General features: G+C 40.9%; 1 protein-coding gene across 1 annotated transcript in view; it reads left to right on the forward strand.

Annotated features, from left to right (window-relative positions):
* Nucleotides 1–14,258, forward strand: part of THSD7B (thrombospondin type 1 domain containing 7B) — a 506,250-nt gene that overhangs the window by 477,593 nt on the left and 14,399 nt on the right. The window contains exon 21 of the mRNA XM_026647768.1: nt 11,096–11,241. Coding sequence (XP_026503553.1) covers nt 11,096–11,241 — 146 coding nt within the window. The remainder of the gene's footprint in view (nt 1–11,095; nt 11,242–14,258) is intronic.

Below are 14,258 nucleotides of genomic sequence, written 5' to 3' on the forward strand. Positions count from 1 at the left end.
TCGACTTCAGCAATGCTATTCTCGTAGCTGAAGTTGCGTTTCCTAGATCGATCCCCCGCCCCAGTGTGGACCAAGCCTAAGACTTGGTCTTCGAGTAAATGTGCTAAGTCCTCTGGTACTGGTTCGAAGCCCCACAAACCTAAGCACTCACCCACTCCATCTGAGGAGGCACCATGGACTCTGGCTCTCTTGGGGCCGTTGAGACTGGTGCCTCTACCAGTGCTGGGTCCTTCTGCCTCTCTTCAGCCAATTCAGTCTGCATCAGCATTGCCAGCACCATCAGCTCAGTACACTCACCTCAGGTGCCTCCAACTCCACAGACCTTCTTATCCACAGGAGAACTACTTTGTTTTTTCTTACCTAATTCTCCCCTTGATACAGCCGACTCTACTGCTTCCTCCATCTATGTACCCAGCACCACTGACACTCTGAGACTATATTGACACACCCTGAATCGTCAGCATACTCAGTGATCATACCAGCACTGTCAGCACCGACAATACACTCGACACTTTCAACGCATTCTCTCATGCATGCAACATTGACGTGTCTGACACTGACAGTGCATTCAGAGATTGTCCCTGTACTGCTGGCACCGATGATGCACCTGGCACAATTGTCACAGTCTGAGGTTTTACTGGTACCACCAGTACCATCAACTTCCGACCACCACAACAGATATGTGTTTTTGAATATCGTCTCTCTCCAATGCCTGGACCTCCTAGAACCCTGATGGCAATTGCTTCTCCCTATTCTGAGGACATTTCTGTTTTCTCTTCAGACTCTGAAAGGGAGGAAACTATTTCTCCATCCAGGTGTTTCAGATCCCCTTACAGGTCTGCTGAATGGATGACTTAAAGAGCGTTGGGTTCCTTACAGGAAAGCTCCAACATGGTGTCCTTCACCGTGGATGGCTCTGTCTATGCCATTTCCTCTATGGGCTGCTCTGTGAGAGACTCTAGGCCTCCATCTCACACACTTTCTAGAAGGAAATCTCCTCCTTGTATAGTGCAGGACTCATCTGCTCAGAATCCTGCTAACATTCCTCAATCTCCTGTACTGGATCCTGTGAAGGAGGGAGAATTATTGGAGGAGTCACTTAATGTTCCTTCTCAAATATCTTCATCTTCCCCTTGAGGAAGCAGTTAGCTCGTAGTCAACATCTCCTCCCCCAGAGGACTTTAAGTCTTTTTTCAAGACCTTATGAGAAGGGTGGCTACTTCTCTAGGAGACCAAGCAGAAATTGTGCAAGAGAACCTGCACGCTTTCCTGGACATTTTACAGACTACTGTTCCAGGAAGCGTTGCCCTTCCTATCAATAAACCACTTCTTGATCCAGTACGATTTTACGGTAGACTCCAGCCTCTATACCCCTTATGGTGAAGCAGGTGGATAGATGTTACCAAATCCCTCAACAAGACATTGGTTATTTCTTTACCCACCCACTTCCTTGTTCCCTGGCGGTCACAGTGACTAATGAGCAGTCTCAATCTAAGGCCACCCCTAGGTTGTAAAGCTTATTCCACTGCCATACTTCAAATGAGGATCACCAATCTCTTACCTAAATTTTATTTTCTTAATTATTCAGCCATCTCAAAGTTTGCTGATAAGTTGCTGAAGAATATAGGGAACAGTTTATAGTTTTAGTTTCTGAGGGTCATCTTACCCTTATATGTCTCTTCAGGCAGCAATACATGCCACTGACTCACATTCTGTCACCGCTGCTGTCTCCATGAGGTGTTCATCCTATCTCCAGGCATCTGGAATTCAAAAAGAGTTGCAGAATACAATTGATGATTTGCCCTTTGAGGGCTGTAAGTGTTCTCTGCCAGGACAGATGACATGTGAAGGACTCTCATGCAACGCTTCGCTTCTTGAGAGCTAAATTCCTGCTACTAAAATAAAACTATTTAAATCACACTTCTACTTGAGACCATTGTTCCATCAGAGAACCTAAGAAAAAATCAAGAACTTCTCAATGTCACCAGCCATCTTCCACTGAGGCGGGCCCTTCCCACAAGACAATTGCTACCTCAAAGTCATTTTGACTCTATGATTGAGGATGGCACACTGATGATATCTCCTCCCTTTTGATTATGCTTGTCTCTTTTTTACTGTGCTTTGCAGAACATCAGGCTGGACAAATGGATACTTAGCACAGTAAAGGAGGGATATGTAATCCAATTCATTTCCCTCCCTTTTCCCAACGCACCTTCCCCTTCCCTTTTCTGGACCCTTCTCACAAGAAGCTCTTGTTACTTCAAGAGCTCTGGTCTCTTCTAGACTTCAGAGAAATAGAGGAAGTTCCTTACCAACACAGAAGGAAAGGATTTTATTACCGGTACTTCCTGGTTCCAAAGAAATCTGGTGGCTTCCACCCCATCCTAGATATAAGAAAGCTGAACAAATTCATCAAGAAAATCAAGTTCAGGTCACTTCCACATGGCAATACCTCCCTCCCACAGGAAGTACCATCAATTTCTGATAGATACCAACCACTACCAGTACACAGTGCTTTCTTTCAGCTTGTCTTGAGCCCCAAGAGTTTTCACCAAGTGCATGACAGCAGTTGTTTGGGATACAAATATATCCCTACATGGACAATTGGCTGGTTCAAGCAATATTAAGCAATCATGTCCAGAACAGTGTCCTAGTAATCAGGTTGATGTTCTCCCTTCTTGGCATGAAAATAAAATTGGACAAATCACAGATACAATAAACTCAGGGCATAATTTTTATAGGAGCAGATCTGTACACTGGAACAGCCATGGCTTATCTTCCACAGGAACAGTTCCAATCTGTAACCTTCCTTTCAGAAAGCTATCCAACAATTATCATATGATCCTGCACTCAGCTTCTCAGACACATGGCCTTGTGCATGTATGTAACAACACACGCCCGACTTCACCTCTGCTGTCTGCAGGCTTGGCTTCATTCGGTATATCAACATTGTAGGTATCCTCTGAACATGTGGATTTGCGTACTTACATGGATGCTTCAGTCTCTGGATTGATAAATGTATGCAAGGGAGTTCTGTTTCTGTCCCCAGAACCATCAATGACTCTGGCTAGAGATGCAGCTACAAAAGGCTGGGGGTCCATCTCAGTCAGCTTCAGGCTCAAGATGTTTGGCCGCCTCAGGAAATTTTCCCCCATATAACCATGCTGGAGTTTAGGGCCATATGTCGGCCCTGCAAAATATTTATGCCCACCATCAAGAATCAGGTGATTCACGTTCTCCCAAACAATACAACTGCTATGTTTTACCTGAACAAGCAGGGAGGGGCAAGGTAATCTAAATTGTGCCAGAAGGATAGCCTCCTGTAGCATCTGTGTATTTGTCACAAAGTGTCCCTGAAGGCCTTCCATCTTCCAGAAGTGAGGAACACTCTAGCAGATTCCCTCGGCAGGGTTTTCATAGACCCACACGAATAGTCAATTAGGCTGGATGTTCTCCTCCAGGTTTTCCACCACTAGGGGTACCCAACAATAGATATGTTTGCAACAAATCTCAACAGGAAATATATGAGATTTGCTCAAGAGCGGGTTGCAGCCTGGGTTCCATCACAGGTTCTTTTCTACTTTCCTGGTTCAGTCATCTTTTACGTACATTCTTTCCAGATCCTCTCATTCCAAGGGTCCTCGGGAAGCTGAAACAAAACAAAGCATCACTAATCCTCATTGCACCGGCAGAGTCCAGGCAGTATTGGTTCACTTCTATTTCTGCATTACATCTGCCAGTAGACCATTTTTCCATATTTTTTCATCCTCCTCTTTCTTGAGGTTTTTAAAGGGCCTGGTCAATGTTTACCCTCCTGTGTCTGATCTGGTACCTGTATGGGATTTGAATCTAGTTCTCTTCAAACTGATAGGAACTTTATTTGTGCCTATGGCCACAACTTCATTATCTTTATTGACAAGGCAGACAGTGTTTTTGGTGGAAAGCACTTCTGGTAGGAGGATTTCAGCGCTTGAAGCTGCTTTAGCTGACCCTCCTTTTACTGTTTTTTTATAAAGACAGTGTGGCCTTTAGGCCACATCCTATGTTTATGCCCAAGGTAGTGTTAGCTTTCCACCTAAATCAAACAATTAATCTTCACTTGTCTTTCCTGAAACCCCATTCATCTAAGGCAGAGGAAGCTCTTCATACCTTGGATGTTCGTTCAGCTGTGGCTTTTCTTGGACTGTAGTAGATACTTCGGGACTACAACATGGCTCTTTGTAAGCTAAGCAGCAAGAATTAAGGGTCAATCAGTGTCATCTCAGCATATCTCATACTGGGTCTCTGACTGTATCAACTCTGTTATGACCTTGCTAAAGTCTCCTCCATCAAGGTAACTGCTTATTCCACCAGGGCTCTACTCAGGAACGCTGATGTAGGGAACTAAGTCCCAATCGCTGATATATGCAAGGTGGCAACGTGGTCATCTGCGTATACTTTTCTCTACTCATTATGACTCTGGGCACGCACACACCTATAGTGGAATGTACATGTGCACAACACCTCTCGAAGAACAACAGTTACTGCACAATAAGTAACCATTTTTTTACTTCTTTAGCTCAAGCTGTAGAGGTTCATGGTTTTAGAACTGGAGATCCTGGATGCAGTCCCCAGTGAGAACCCATGATAGTTGTCATTACGTTTTCATCAGGGATTTAGGATCATATAAAGAGCTTATCCTTCAATTTTATAACAGGGCTCTGTGCAACTGCTAAATCTGATCCTAAAAGTAGGAATGCTGCATGCATTGGTTTAAGTGTTCAGCTTACAGCAGGAGTCTCAAACTCATTCTGCAGAGTAGGCCAAATTACACTGATAAATATGTTGTCCAGGCAGGGTCTGAAAACTTGGGCTGTATAGTCTCCTTAATCCACAGCAGCTCTCCCGTGGGTACCAGGAGGAGGCTTGCAAAGATCCAGGGTAGAATTATTATATAGTGTTTTTAAGTCCCAGTCCTGCACAAGATTCCACTAGAGGAGGCCCCTGTGGAGTACAGCCTCCACTGCAGCCATTCCCTTTCCTGTCCTTGGCCCCCCTCCAGTTACAGAAAATTGGGGCAGGTAGACATCAGCCTGTTTTGCCCTCTGAGAACTGAAGAACATCTTCAAAGGACCGTGGTTACAGAAATGTGCTCTTTGACACAAGTGGTTTCCTTCTTCCTCCCTCCCCACCTTGCGTTTTAGTGATGCAGGGGGAAGTTAGAGTCTGGGAGGGCAAAGGTTTATCGAAGTGAAATTCAATCTGAGCTCTTGATTAAAAACTAAGACCATCCTATCTTAAGTAACTTGGTATATTGCTGAAGGTCAACTGTGATGCAGATCCTGCGCTTATCTAATTCTGCCTGTATATGCCTCCAACAGCATAATTTGAGGCTTCTCAATTTTAGTTACTTTATCCTGTATTATAATAATGATCATTCTATAACTTCATAATTGTTCATTGCATTTTTTGGACAAATAAAATGACAGATCCCTATTCCGAGGATCTTACAGTGTAAGGATCTGATCTTGTTCCTTTGAAAATAATGGAAGTTTTGCATTGACTTAAAACAGCAAAGGATAACAATAAACAAAGGAAACTATTGTTTCTGAGTCTCATTGTCCCGAGTCTCATTTGCCAAATAAGTTGCACACGCCTCAAAAATAATCAATGGCAGATAAACTGCATATACTGCTGCTACAACTGCTCTCTCACTCCTATTTAGTATTTGAGAGTCAAAACAAGAATCTGTTTCTCTGACTTTTCTCAGTTAGTGAAGTGCCTGCTCAGGAAACAAGTTACTGTAAAAGGGAAAAATAGAAGTACTGTTGATGAGATCAAAGTTTACTGTTGATGCATTTATGGTTTAATGTCACTTAACTCAGCAACATCGCTAACACTTTTATTCTGCCCATCTCTTACAGTAGATTATTCTGTTGTGATATATTTTAATGGACTGTAGGAGTGCCCTACTGGATTCTGTTCCGGTTTGATGAACAGCACCAAATCATATTTTTTATGTATGTGGCATGTATGTCGTTTCGAGTGTGGCTGTGGTGTATAGCAGCAAAAGGGGAACATACTAATTCTTATAACTGATGATCAATAGAGTGTATCTCTCTTTTCTGTCTTGGCTGAGCCTAGTGAGGCATGGAAATAAATTATATTTGCCTGTTACAGCTTTCAGCAGTATCTGTTACGGCTGATATTTAGTGCTATGGGCTAACTTTGTTTTATATGCTGAAAGTCCTCATACTTACTGCAGAACTGCTGTACACGGATTTATAATACTATAGCTAATGGATAGTGCTCTAAGGTCCTGACCCAAAGCCTACCGAAGGTATTGGAAAGACTCTTATTGAGGGGAAACTCCAGCAAATACAATTCTCTTTGGTAAGAAAATTAATATGAGATAAACCCTTTGTGGTTTTGCCTCAAACCTTTCATAAGGCTGAAAAAGGACTGTTTTTTTACCGGGTCAGAAAACTAACCAAGGCCTGGCGTGATAGAGCTGGCCTGAAAAAGAAGATACTAAAAACAACCTTTTCTGAGATGGGGGTATGGGGACCTAGCTGTTTGTTTAAACAATGCTATTTAAACTGCAGGGCATGCTGGGTCATTGGTAGTGCAACTGCTTTTTAAGTGGACCAAGGCTGTATGGGTTTATTCTTCTTCCCTTCTGTCTTGCCTAGCCTGGTCTCCATAATCCTATTTCAGCCACATAGTAACTGACGTGAAGCCATCCTCTCACTCCTTTGCTCTGCTCTACTTGCTTGATAGGGAATACAAAAGTCTGCAACAGCTCAAGGCCTCAGTAAACAGATATGAACATTTCTGGCGAGGTAGTCTGGAATTAACTTTGGCAGATATTTTAGGCATCTTGGTTTCCACCGATGTCACATTTTGCTCTGTGGGGTTGGAAGGCAAGGAAAGGGAGGAGGCTCTTTGATTGTAAAAGTGCTCTCCTGTGATGAAAATATAGTCATGGTTCCAAATGAAAATTTGCAGTAACAAGCAACAATAAGCCCAGCAATCTTTTCTTGCAGAACTTTTGACAGGTTTGAGGGAAGTGAAGAGGCACTTCACACTTTCCGTTTTCAGCAGCCTTTATCTCTGCATTTTCAGATCGTTTAATAGGACGTAGCAGATGAAAGAGAAATTCAGTTTGTTCACTGAAAGATACAAGAACCAATAGAGATTTTACATTGCCACTTCCAGTCCAGAGATTGTACAGGGAGAAAGTTCATTTCAAACCTATAAAGATAACAGTCTCTATCAATGAGATATCTACAAAGTAAATAACTTTTTCAGTGTTTCTTCCACTTGAGTTGCTACTGACCACCTGACTTGTGTATGTAGACAGAGAGAGAGAATCAGAGCTTTAAGGAATCCACTTCAGTGCATAGTCCCAGGGGAAAATGCCCTTTCAGCACTGAGCTACTCCTTTTATTTTGCAATGATTTATTTACAGCATCATGAGAAAGGAGATAGCAAAGATGGGTCAAGTTCAGGTGTATCCTGTGATTTTGTAGTTTATTGGTGAGCTCTAACTATCTTGTATAAGCAGCTATCAGGAAAATATTTCATTTTCATGCAACGACTAGGCTATCTGACATTTTTGTTCTTAAAAATGAAAGTTTTCAATTGCCAGTCAATTTTAATTTTGCCAAAAAAAATGCCAATCTCAGCACAGATAAAAGCAAATTACTTCATTAATGTCCATAGCATTACAAGTACTTTTCAGGAGTTTAAAGGTTTTTAATCATTAAAATTTTGTAAGCTAAAAGATCGTTTTGTCTTTAGACACTTGAATTTATGTTCAATTCCAAGAGAATTAGTGGCAACCCTCTTTCCTGATACTTTCAAAACTAGAGAGGACAAAGGAAATGTACTGGTGGGAATAATCCTGCCAGGACCCCAAACCACCTGCAGTCCCTTGCTTCAACCCACTGAAATTCGGAGTTGCTTTTTGACCACAAGGATTTATGGGGTTGTGTCACTGCACAAAATCTGATTCTGTGATAGCTGAATATACTGGTGTTGGTGAAAGCTTTTTTGAGGAATTCTGTTACAAACCCCTAGGTCCAGGTGATAACAACTCAGCCAAAAATAGTCTTAAAATGGGTTTAAAAATGGCATACAAGGGCTCACACCAGGAGAACAGCATTGTGAACATATAGACAATCATTTTGCAAGGTTGTCCATTGGCAGCTCTTAAAGATGTTTGCTTTTCGCCAGCAAAATAAAAAATCATCTTTTAGGAATCACACTCACTAGACATTTATTACTTCAGTTCTTAGCAACGGTTGATTTCTTTTTGTATTTTTAAGCATGGCTGTAAGACAAACAGTTAAAAATTGGCCGCTCTGTATACATAACTACAAGGAGGAGCCAGCTCCATTTCTCAGCTTCCACAGATTCCAGGGGCATTTGCTTAATGCACTTGTGTTGGCCAATCTCTGTTTAAGAGCACATCTACAGTACTGCGATCCTAATGGGTGAACCTTACCATAAGTGTTTCCTTCACTTGCAGTGTTAGCATTGGACATGCCTTGCTTACGTCCATTTTAGGTTTTCATAATCCATCACTTAAGGAGACCCTTTTTTACTATTTCTCAGATTCAGTTCCTTCAAAGCTAAGGCAGAAATTATGTCCATAATATGATTTTAAAAGTCACTTAGTTGCACGGCATGTGGATTTCCCCCTCCCCTCTTTAATTGTAACCAGGGTTCTAATTGAACATTTTGTGAGAGAACCATTTTCTGTGAGTCTGACTTTTGTAAGGAAAGGAAAGGAGTAAGAAATGGGATTGCTGTTATTTTAATGAATGGTATTCAGTTCTCTTATTTCTGAAATGGTAACCTAATTTTTCTTTTCCATTCCGTGGGTTAGGGAGTTTTCACTGAAAATAAATAGGATCTTAATGGACATTGTAAAAGTGGTTATGGACAATAATGGCTATTAGAGTGCTTGCAGTTTTCCAGCAAGTTGCATGTAATTTGGTCATAAAAATCAAATTTCCTTTGTTAAAAATGCAATGAAAACATATTGGAATGTTTAATGTTAAAAATGATGCTGCCATCAGAGTTGTGTAACTTGTAATATTTAATAATACATCAGGATTTAGTCATGTATTTCATTAAATGTTTCACATGCACAAGGAATATATTTGGAAAACATATGAAAATTATGTTTTAAAGTAATATGATTGACTTAACCACGGCACTGAATATTTAGTAAACATATTCAGGGTCAACTTGATGAGTGTTTTCTCCAAATATTTTGCCACGATAGTTATAAAAAAAAACTTATTGGTGCAAAATGAGCTAATAATAATGATAAACCTATATAAACATTCATTATATATTCTACCTTATTTTTATTAATTAACTCAATATAGAGGCAACATCATAGCAGCACTGTATATTAGTTTGTCAGCAGTGTCATTAAGCCCTCATAGAAAGGGATGGAACTCTCAGATGGCTTTAATTAAAGAAAAATCAAAATACTTACAACTGCTTATAGAAGTGTAGTGGAAAAGTCACAAGAAGTCGATGATGGGCTTCTGTCCATAAATATATACATATATATATATATATAATGTATCGAATAGCATTAAAAACAAACACAGAAGGGAATAATCCATTGCTATATCAGAACTTACATTATCAAAAATTAACCTTTGTATGAAAATACAGTAGAACCTCAGAGTTAAGAACACCTTGGGAATGGAGGTTGTTCGTAACTCTGAAATGTTTGTAACTCTGAACAAAACGTTATAGCTGTTTTCAAAAGTTTACAACTGAAAAATGCTGCTTTCCCTTTATTTTTTAATAGTGTACATTTAACACAGTACAGTACTCTATTTGCCTTTTTTTTTTCTTTTTTCTTTTTTTTTGGGTCTCTGCCTGAATGTGTGCTTCTGGTTTCAAATGAAGTGTGTGTGGTTGACTGGCCAGTTCGTAACTCTGGTGTTCATAACTCTGAGGTTCTGCTGTACAACCAGAGATCTCAGTCCTGCATGAGGATCTGCTAGGGTGAATCCCTGCAGCTGTACAAAGTCCCATTGACTTCAGGAGACTAGCAGATCCTCATGCAGGATCTCAACCTTAAGCTGTGCTGATGTTTCAGCTTCGTTGGCCTTCACAGGCACGGAAGAGAGAATGATTCTACGGAAGGGAGGATGTGGAAAAGAGGAAATAACTGTGGCTTAGAGAAGGAGAAAGAGGTGAAGAGAAAAGAGAGGAAGAGACTTACAGGAGAGAGAGAGAGAGAGAGAGAGAATGACACTGGAGAGAAGATAAATCAACTGAGAGAATAAAGAGGTTTGAGGAGAAGAATATGGGGGAGAGAGAAGGAAAGCGACTGAAAAAGAAGGAGGGAAAGAACACTGGGACAGAGAAAGAGAAGAAATACTAACTAACAAGCTGCTCTGTCATCTGACTGACAGCCACAAAGAAATCACAGGTTGATCTCATGTAACAATAATAATTATATAATAATACCTAGCTCTCATGTAGCATGTTTCAGAGTGCTTTACAGAGGAGGTCAGCATCATTATTCCTGTTTTACAGGTGGGGAAAGTGAGGCACAGAGACTTGTGCGAGGTCAATGGCAGAGCCAGGGATAGAATCCAGGTCTTCTGAGTCCCAGTTCAGTTCTCTTTCTGCTAGGCCCCACTGCCTCACGTTCAGCCCACTATTGCATTGGCATGTGGTAATATTGCCTTTCGGTGCAGTGTTCTCACCCAGCGATACAATATTATCGTGTTATGAGTTCATTCCCTATTTTTTCTAACACTCCCATTCTGTTGTAAAATGGCTCTCTTCTGGGATAACGATCTGGTAGCCCAGCAGAATGAACGGAATAGCAGTCAAACACAAGTACCCTGCAGGAATCACATGAAAGGAGCTACATGTGGCTTGAGCACCAGAGCTTTCTAAGCTCTCCCCTTTTTATGTTACTCAAAGTATCTCTACTACCCGGCATTGTACTCTGCTTCATTATTCGCCACTCACTAGAACACTGCTATAATATTGGAAACCTTTCCATTTACGGTAAATTCTCCGTTTCTAGTACACATCCTACGTACTGGTATCTTTTCTATTTGTTTAGGCCAGATGATACGTACTCGGTCCATAATTATGCAGGCACAAGGAGAAGGAAGGCTATGCCCTACACAGCTCACCCAGTACAGAAACTGTCCTGTAAAGCCATGCTACACTTGGATTCTCGGGGCGTGGTCACCATGCAAAGTAGAGGTATGTCTTGTTGTTATGCTTATGAGGCGTTTCTCGGGTGATGCTCGTAGAAACTCATTTCATCAATGACAAATGGCACAATTAGGTGACACAATTAATTTAAATAGCTTTTCAGAGATCTAAGTATTTTTGCTGCCATTAAGACCATGCTAACATCCACTTTAAAACAAAGTGAGTTCATCATGAGTAGAACTATTGTGATTTATCCAGCCATTAGAGTCATAGATTCCAAGGACTGAAGGGACCATTGTGATCATCTAGTCTGACCTGCTGTATAACACAGGCCATAGAACTTCCCCAAAATAACTCCTTTGAACATATATTTTAGATAAACATCCAATCTTGTTTTAAAAATTGCCAATGATGGAGAATCCATCACGATCCTTGGTAAATTGTTCCAATGGCTAATTACCCTCACTGTTACCGACTTGCACCTTATTTCCAGTCTGAATGTATCTAGCTTCATCTTCCAGCCATTGGACCACGTTATATCTTTCTCTGCTAGATTGAAGAGCCCATTCTCAAATATGTGTTCCCCATGTAGGTACTTACAGGCTGTACTGAAGTCACACCTTTAGAAACTAATTGTAACAGTGCAAGTCGTAGTAGTGTACACATATATCAGTACTGATGTGAGTTCCACCAACTCTTCCTGGAGTGCAGCTCTAGCAAACCATTATTTAATTACTTACAGCAATGCTAGCAAGAAAATGTATGTAGCAGATTTTGGAAGTGTTTTATTTTGGAAGTAGTAATAACAATGACCCTGAGAATAACTGATGTCCCTAGACATCTATAATGTCTTAAACACTTCAATTTAAAGTTATTCTGTGGCATGTTGATTACTATATTCTTCTTAGTGGAGTTATCAAAATGGCCTGCAAATGTAAAAGACTCTTAAATTGCATAGCACACATACCCCCCTTGCTTTGGGAATCTGCATTTTCTCACTATCTTCACGTTGCTTTGTGCTTGCATTGATTTATTTTACACTTTCCCCCCCTCTCCTTAGTAATTGATGTGAATTAATTTGTAATTAAATTGATGTGAATTTTCTACACTGAAGTTACTCCTACAGGGTGAAATTTGCTTCACCTCCATTAACCCGTACTAACTGTCCTCTATGAGGAAGAAGTATGGGTGAAATGCCGAGAGGAAATCCACTCCCTTCACCCAGGGCACATGACCTCAGTGCAGATCTCACCATGGCTGCTGTTCCACGCTATGGGACAAAGAGTTGGGGCCATTAGATGTGTGTGTAAGTGCAGATCCCCTGGCCTTTCTTCTGATCTACCCTTATCATGATGTAGCAGGCTTTGTGCCATCTTCTGCTCCCACATTTCTCCTGGAGAGGGCAGAGAGGATGCAGCAAGTGTGCCTGTGATGACTGCTGCAGCTGGTATAATCTAGAGCAGCCTTAGCCCACTGTAAATTGTAGCTGGAACCGTTTTGACCCTTGGCCGGCCCACAATCAGGGAAGCAGCAAGATGACTTAGGGCCACCCCTTCCTCCTGCTGTTTTCAGTTCTGCTAAATACAAACCAGGTACAACTGAGAATGTGACCCATGTATGTAAATGTAATATTTATGTAGCCCTAACACCCTGGGATCTTATCTTCTCCAAGTAAACAAGGTTAGTTCTGATGAGTACTAGATGGGAGGCCTTTAATTGTATGAAATAGTGCTGGTGATAAGGGAGTGGACACTTCTCTCTGAGTTAGGTACTGAATCGACACCCTGACATATTGCTAAGATTATTAAGTTGACGGCAGCTTTTGCAGAATAGAAGCATGTTAAATCTGGGGCCTGGCCAAATTTCAGCTGAGATAAAATAATTACATCCTGTCTACCCCAGATTTCACCCTGCACTTTCAGTAGGATACAGTATTCTTCTTTCCTTCCTAAACTATTGTGTTGTCTTTCTGTGCTCTATTAAATGGCTGTCAGAGGTGGCTGCACTTCAACGGGGGCGGGGGGAAGGAGGAGTGGTTCCTTTTCAATGTATTTTAGCAAAGCTCTTAAGGAGGACGCATGTTATATAAATGTAAGGCAATTTACTTCCAATTTTTTTCAGGGAATGAATCCTAAATTCACCTTCCAACGTATCAAAAATCTTGTTTTTCACAGATGTTCTGTTGAATTGACTTTGACTAAAATGACACCAGAAAAATCTGTTGTGAATAGCCTGATATGGTTAAATAAACAATAATCTTAATTATGAGTAGTCTACAATATTTATCTTTTCTGTATTATAGGATACCTGGAAAATATTTTGCAGTCTTAGAATATTAACCATTTTAATCCTAAATTAGTTGTTTGGTGTGAATGAGTAGAGCTGTTTGCATGCTTAGAAGTAGAGCCTGGCCCACCAGATGCCCTGCATTGCAGATTTTCACACTATTTAATCCAGAGAGAGGTATTACTGTCAGCCCTTGTGTCCTAAAAAAGATATGATGGAATGCACGTCTGGTAGTGATAGTACCGGAATGCCCTTCCAGCTCCCAAAGGCAGTGCAGTGTTTCAGTGCAAGTCAAGCCCTGACTACCACTGTCCATGAATCTGCATGCATCACTGGCCACTTCCAGTTGTGCAAGGAGCAAACCTGCAGCCTTCAAAGAGATGGAAAACCTTTTAGAAGCAGTGAATGTTACCAGTCCTAAAGCAATAAGGTACATAAATGGCAGAAAATTAAACCTGAATCTGAATGTTTCCCTCTATGACAGCCTATCATAACCTGGATAAAAAACATCAACAACATGAAGTATTACTAATTTTTATTATTTGGCTACTAAAGGAACATGAGACACGTAGTTAGACATTAACAAAACATTTATCCAGGGCCTCAATATCATTTAAATTATATGCATTTAACGCCAAATTTCCAAAGGTATTTAGGCTCCTAAAGGTGCGGAGAGGCTCCCAATGGGATTTGCAAAAGTGCCTAACTTTCATTAATTGGGAGTTGGGTGCCTAGACACTTTTGAAAATCCCACTAAGCACCTATTTGCATCATTTGGT

This window comes from Terrapene carolina, unplaced genomic scaffold (assembly GCF_002925995.2).
Source record: "Terrapene carolina triunguis isolate 2854851 unplaced genomic scaffold, T_m_triunguis-2.0 Scaffold62, whole genome shotgun sequence".
In the NCBI taxonomy this organism is placed as follows: Eukaryota; Metazoa; Chordata; order Testudines; family Emydidae; genus Terrapene; species Terrapene triunguis.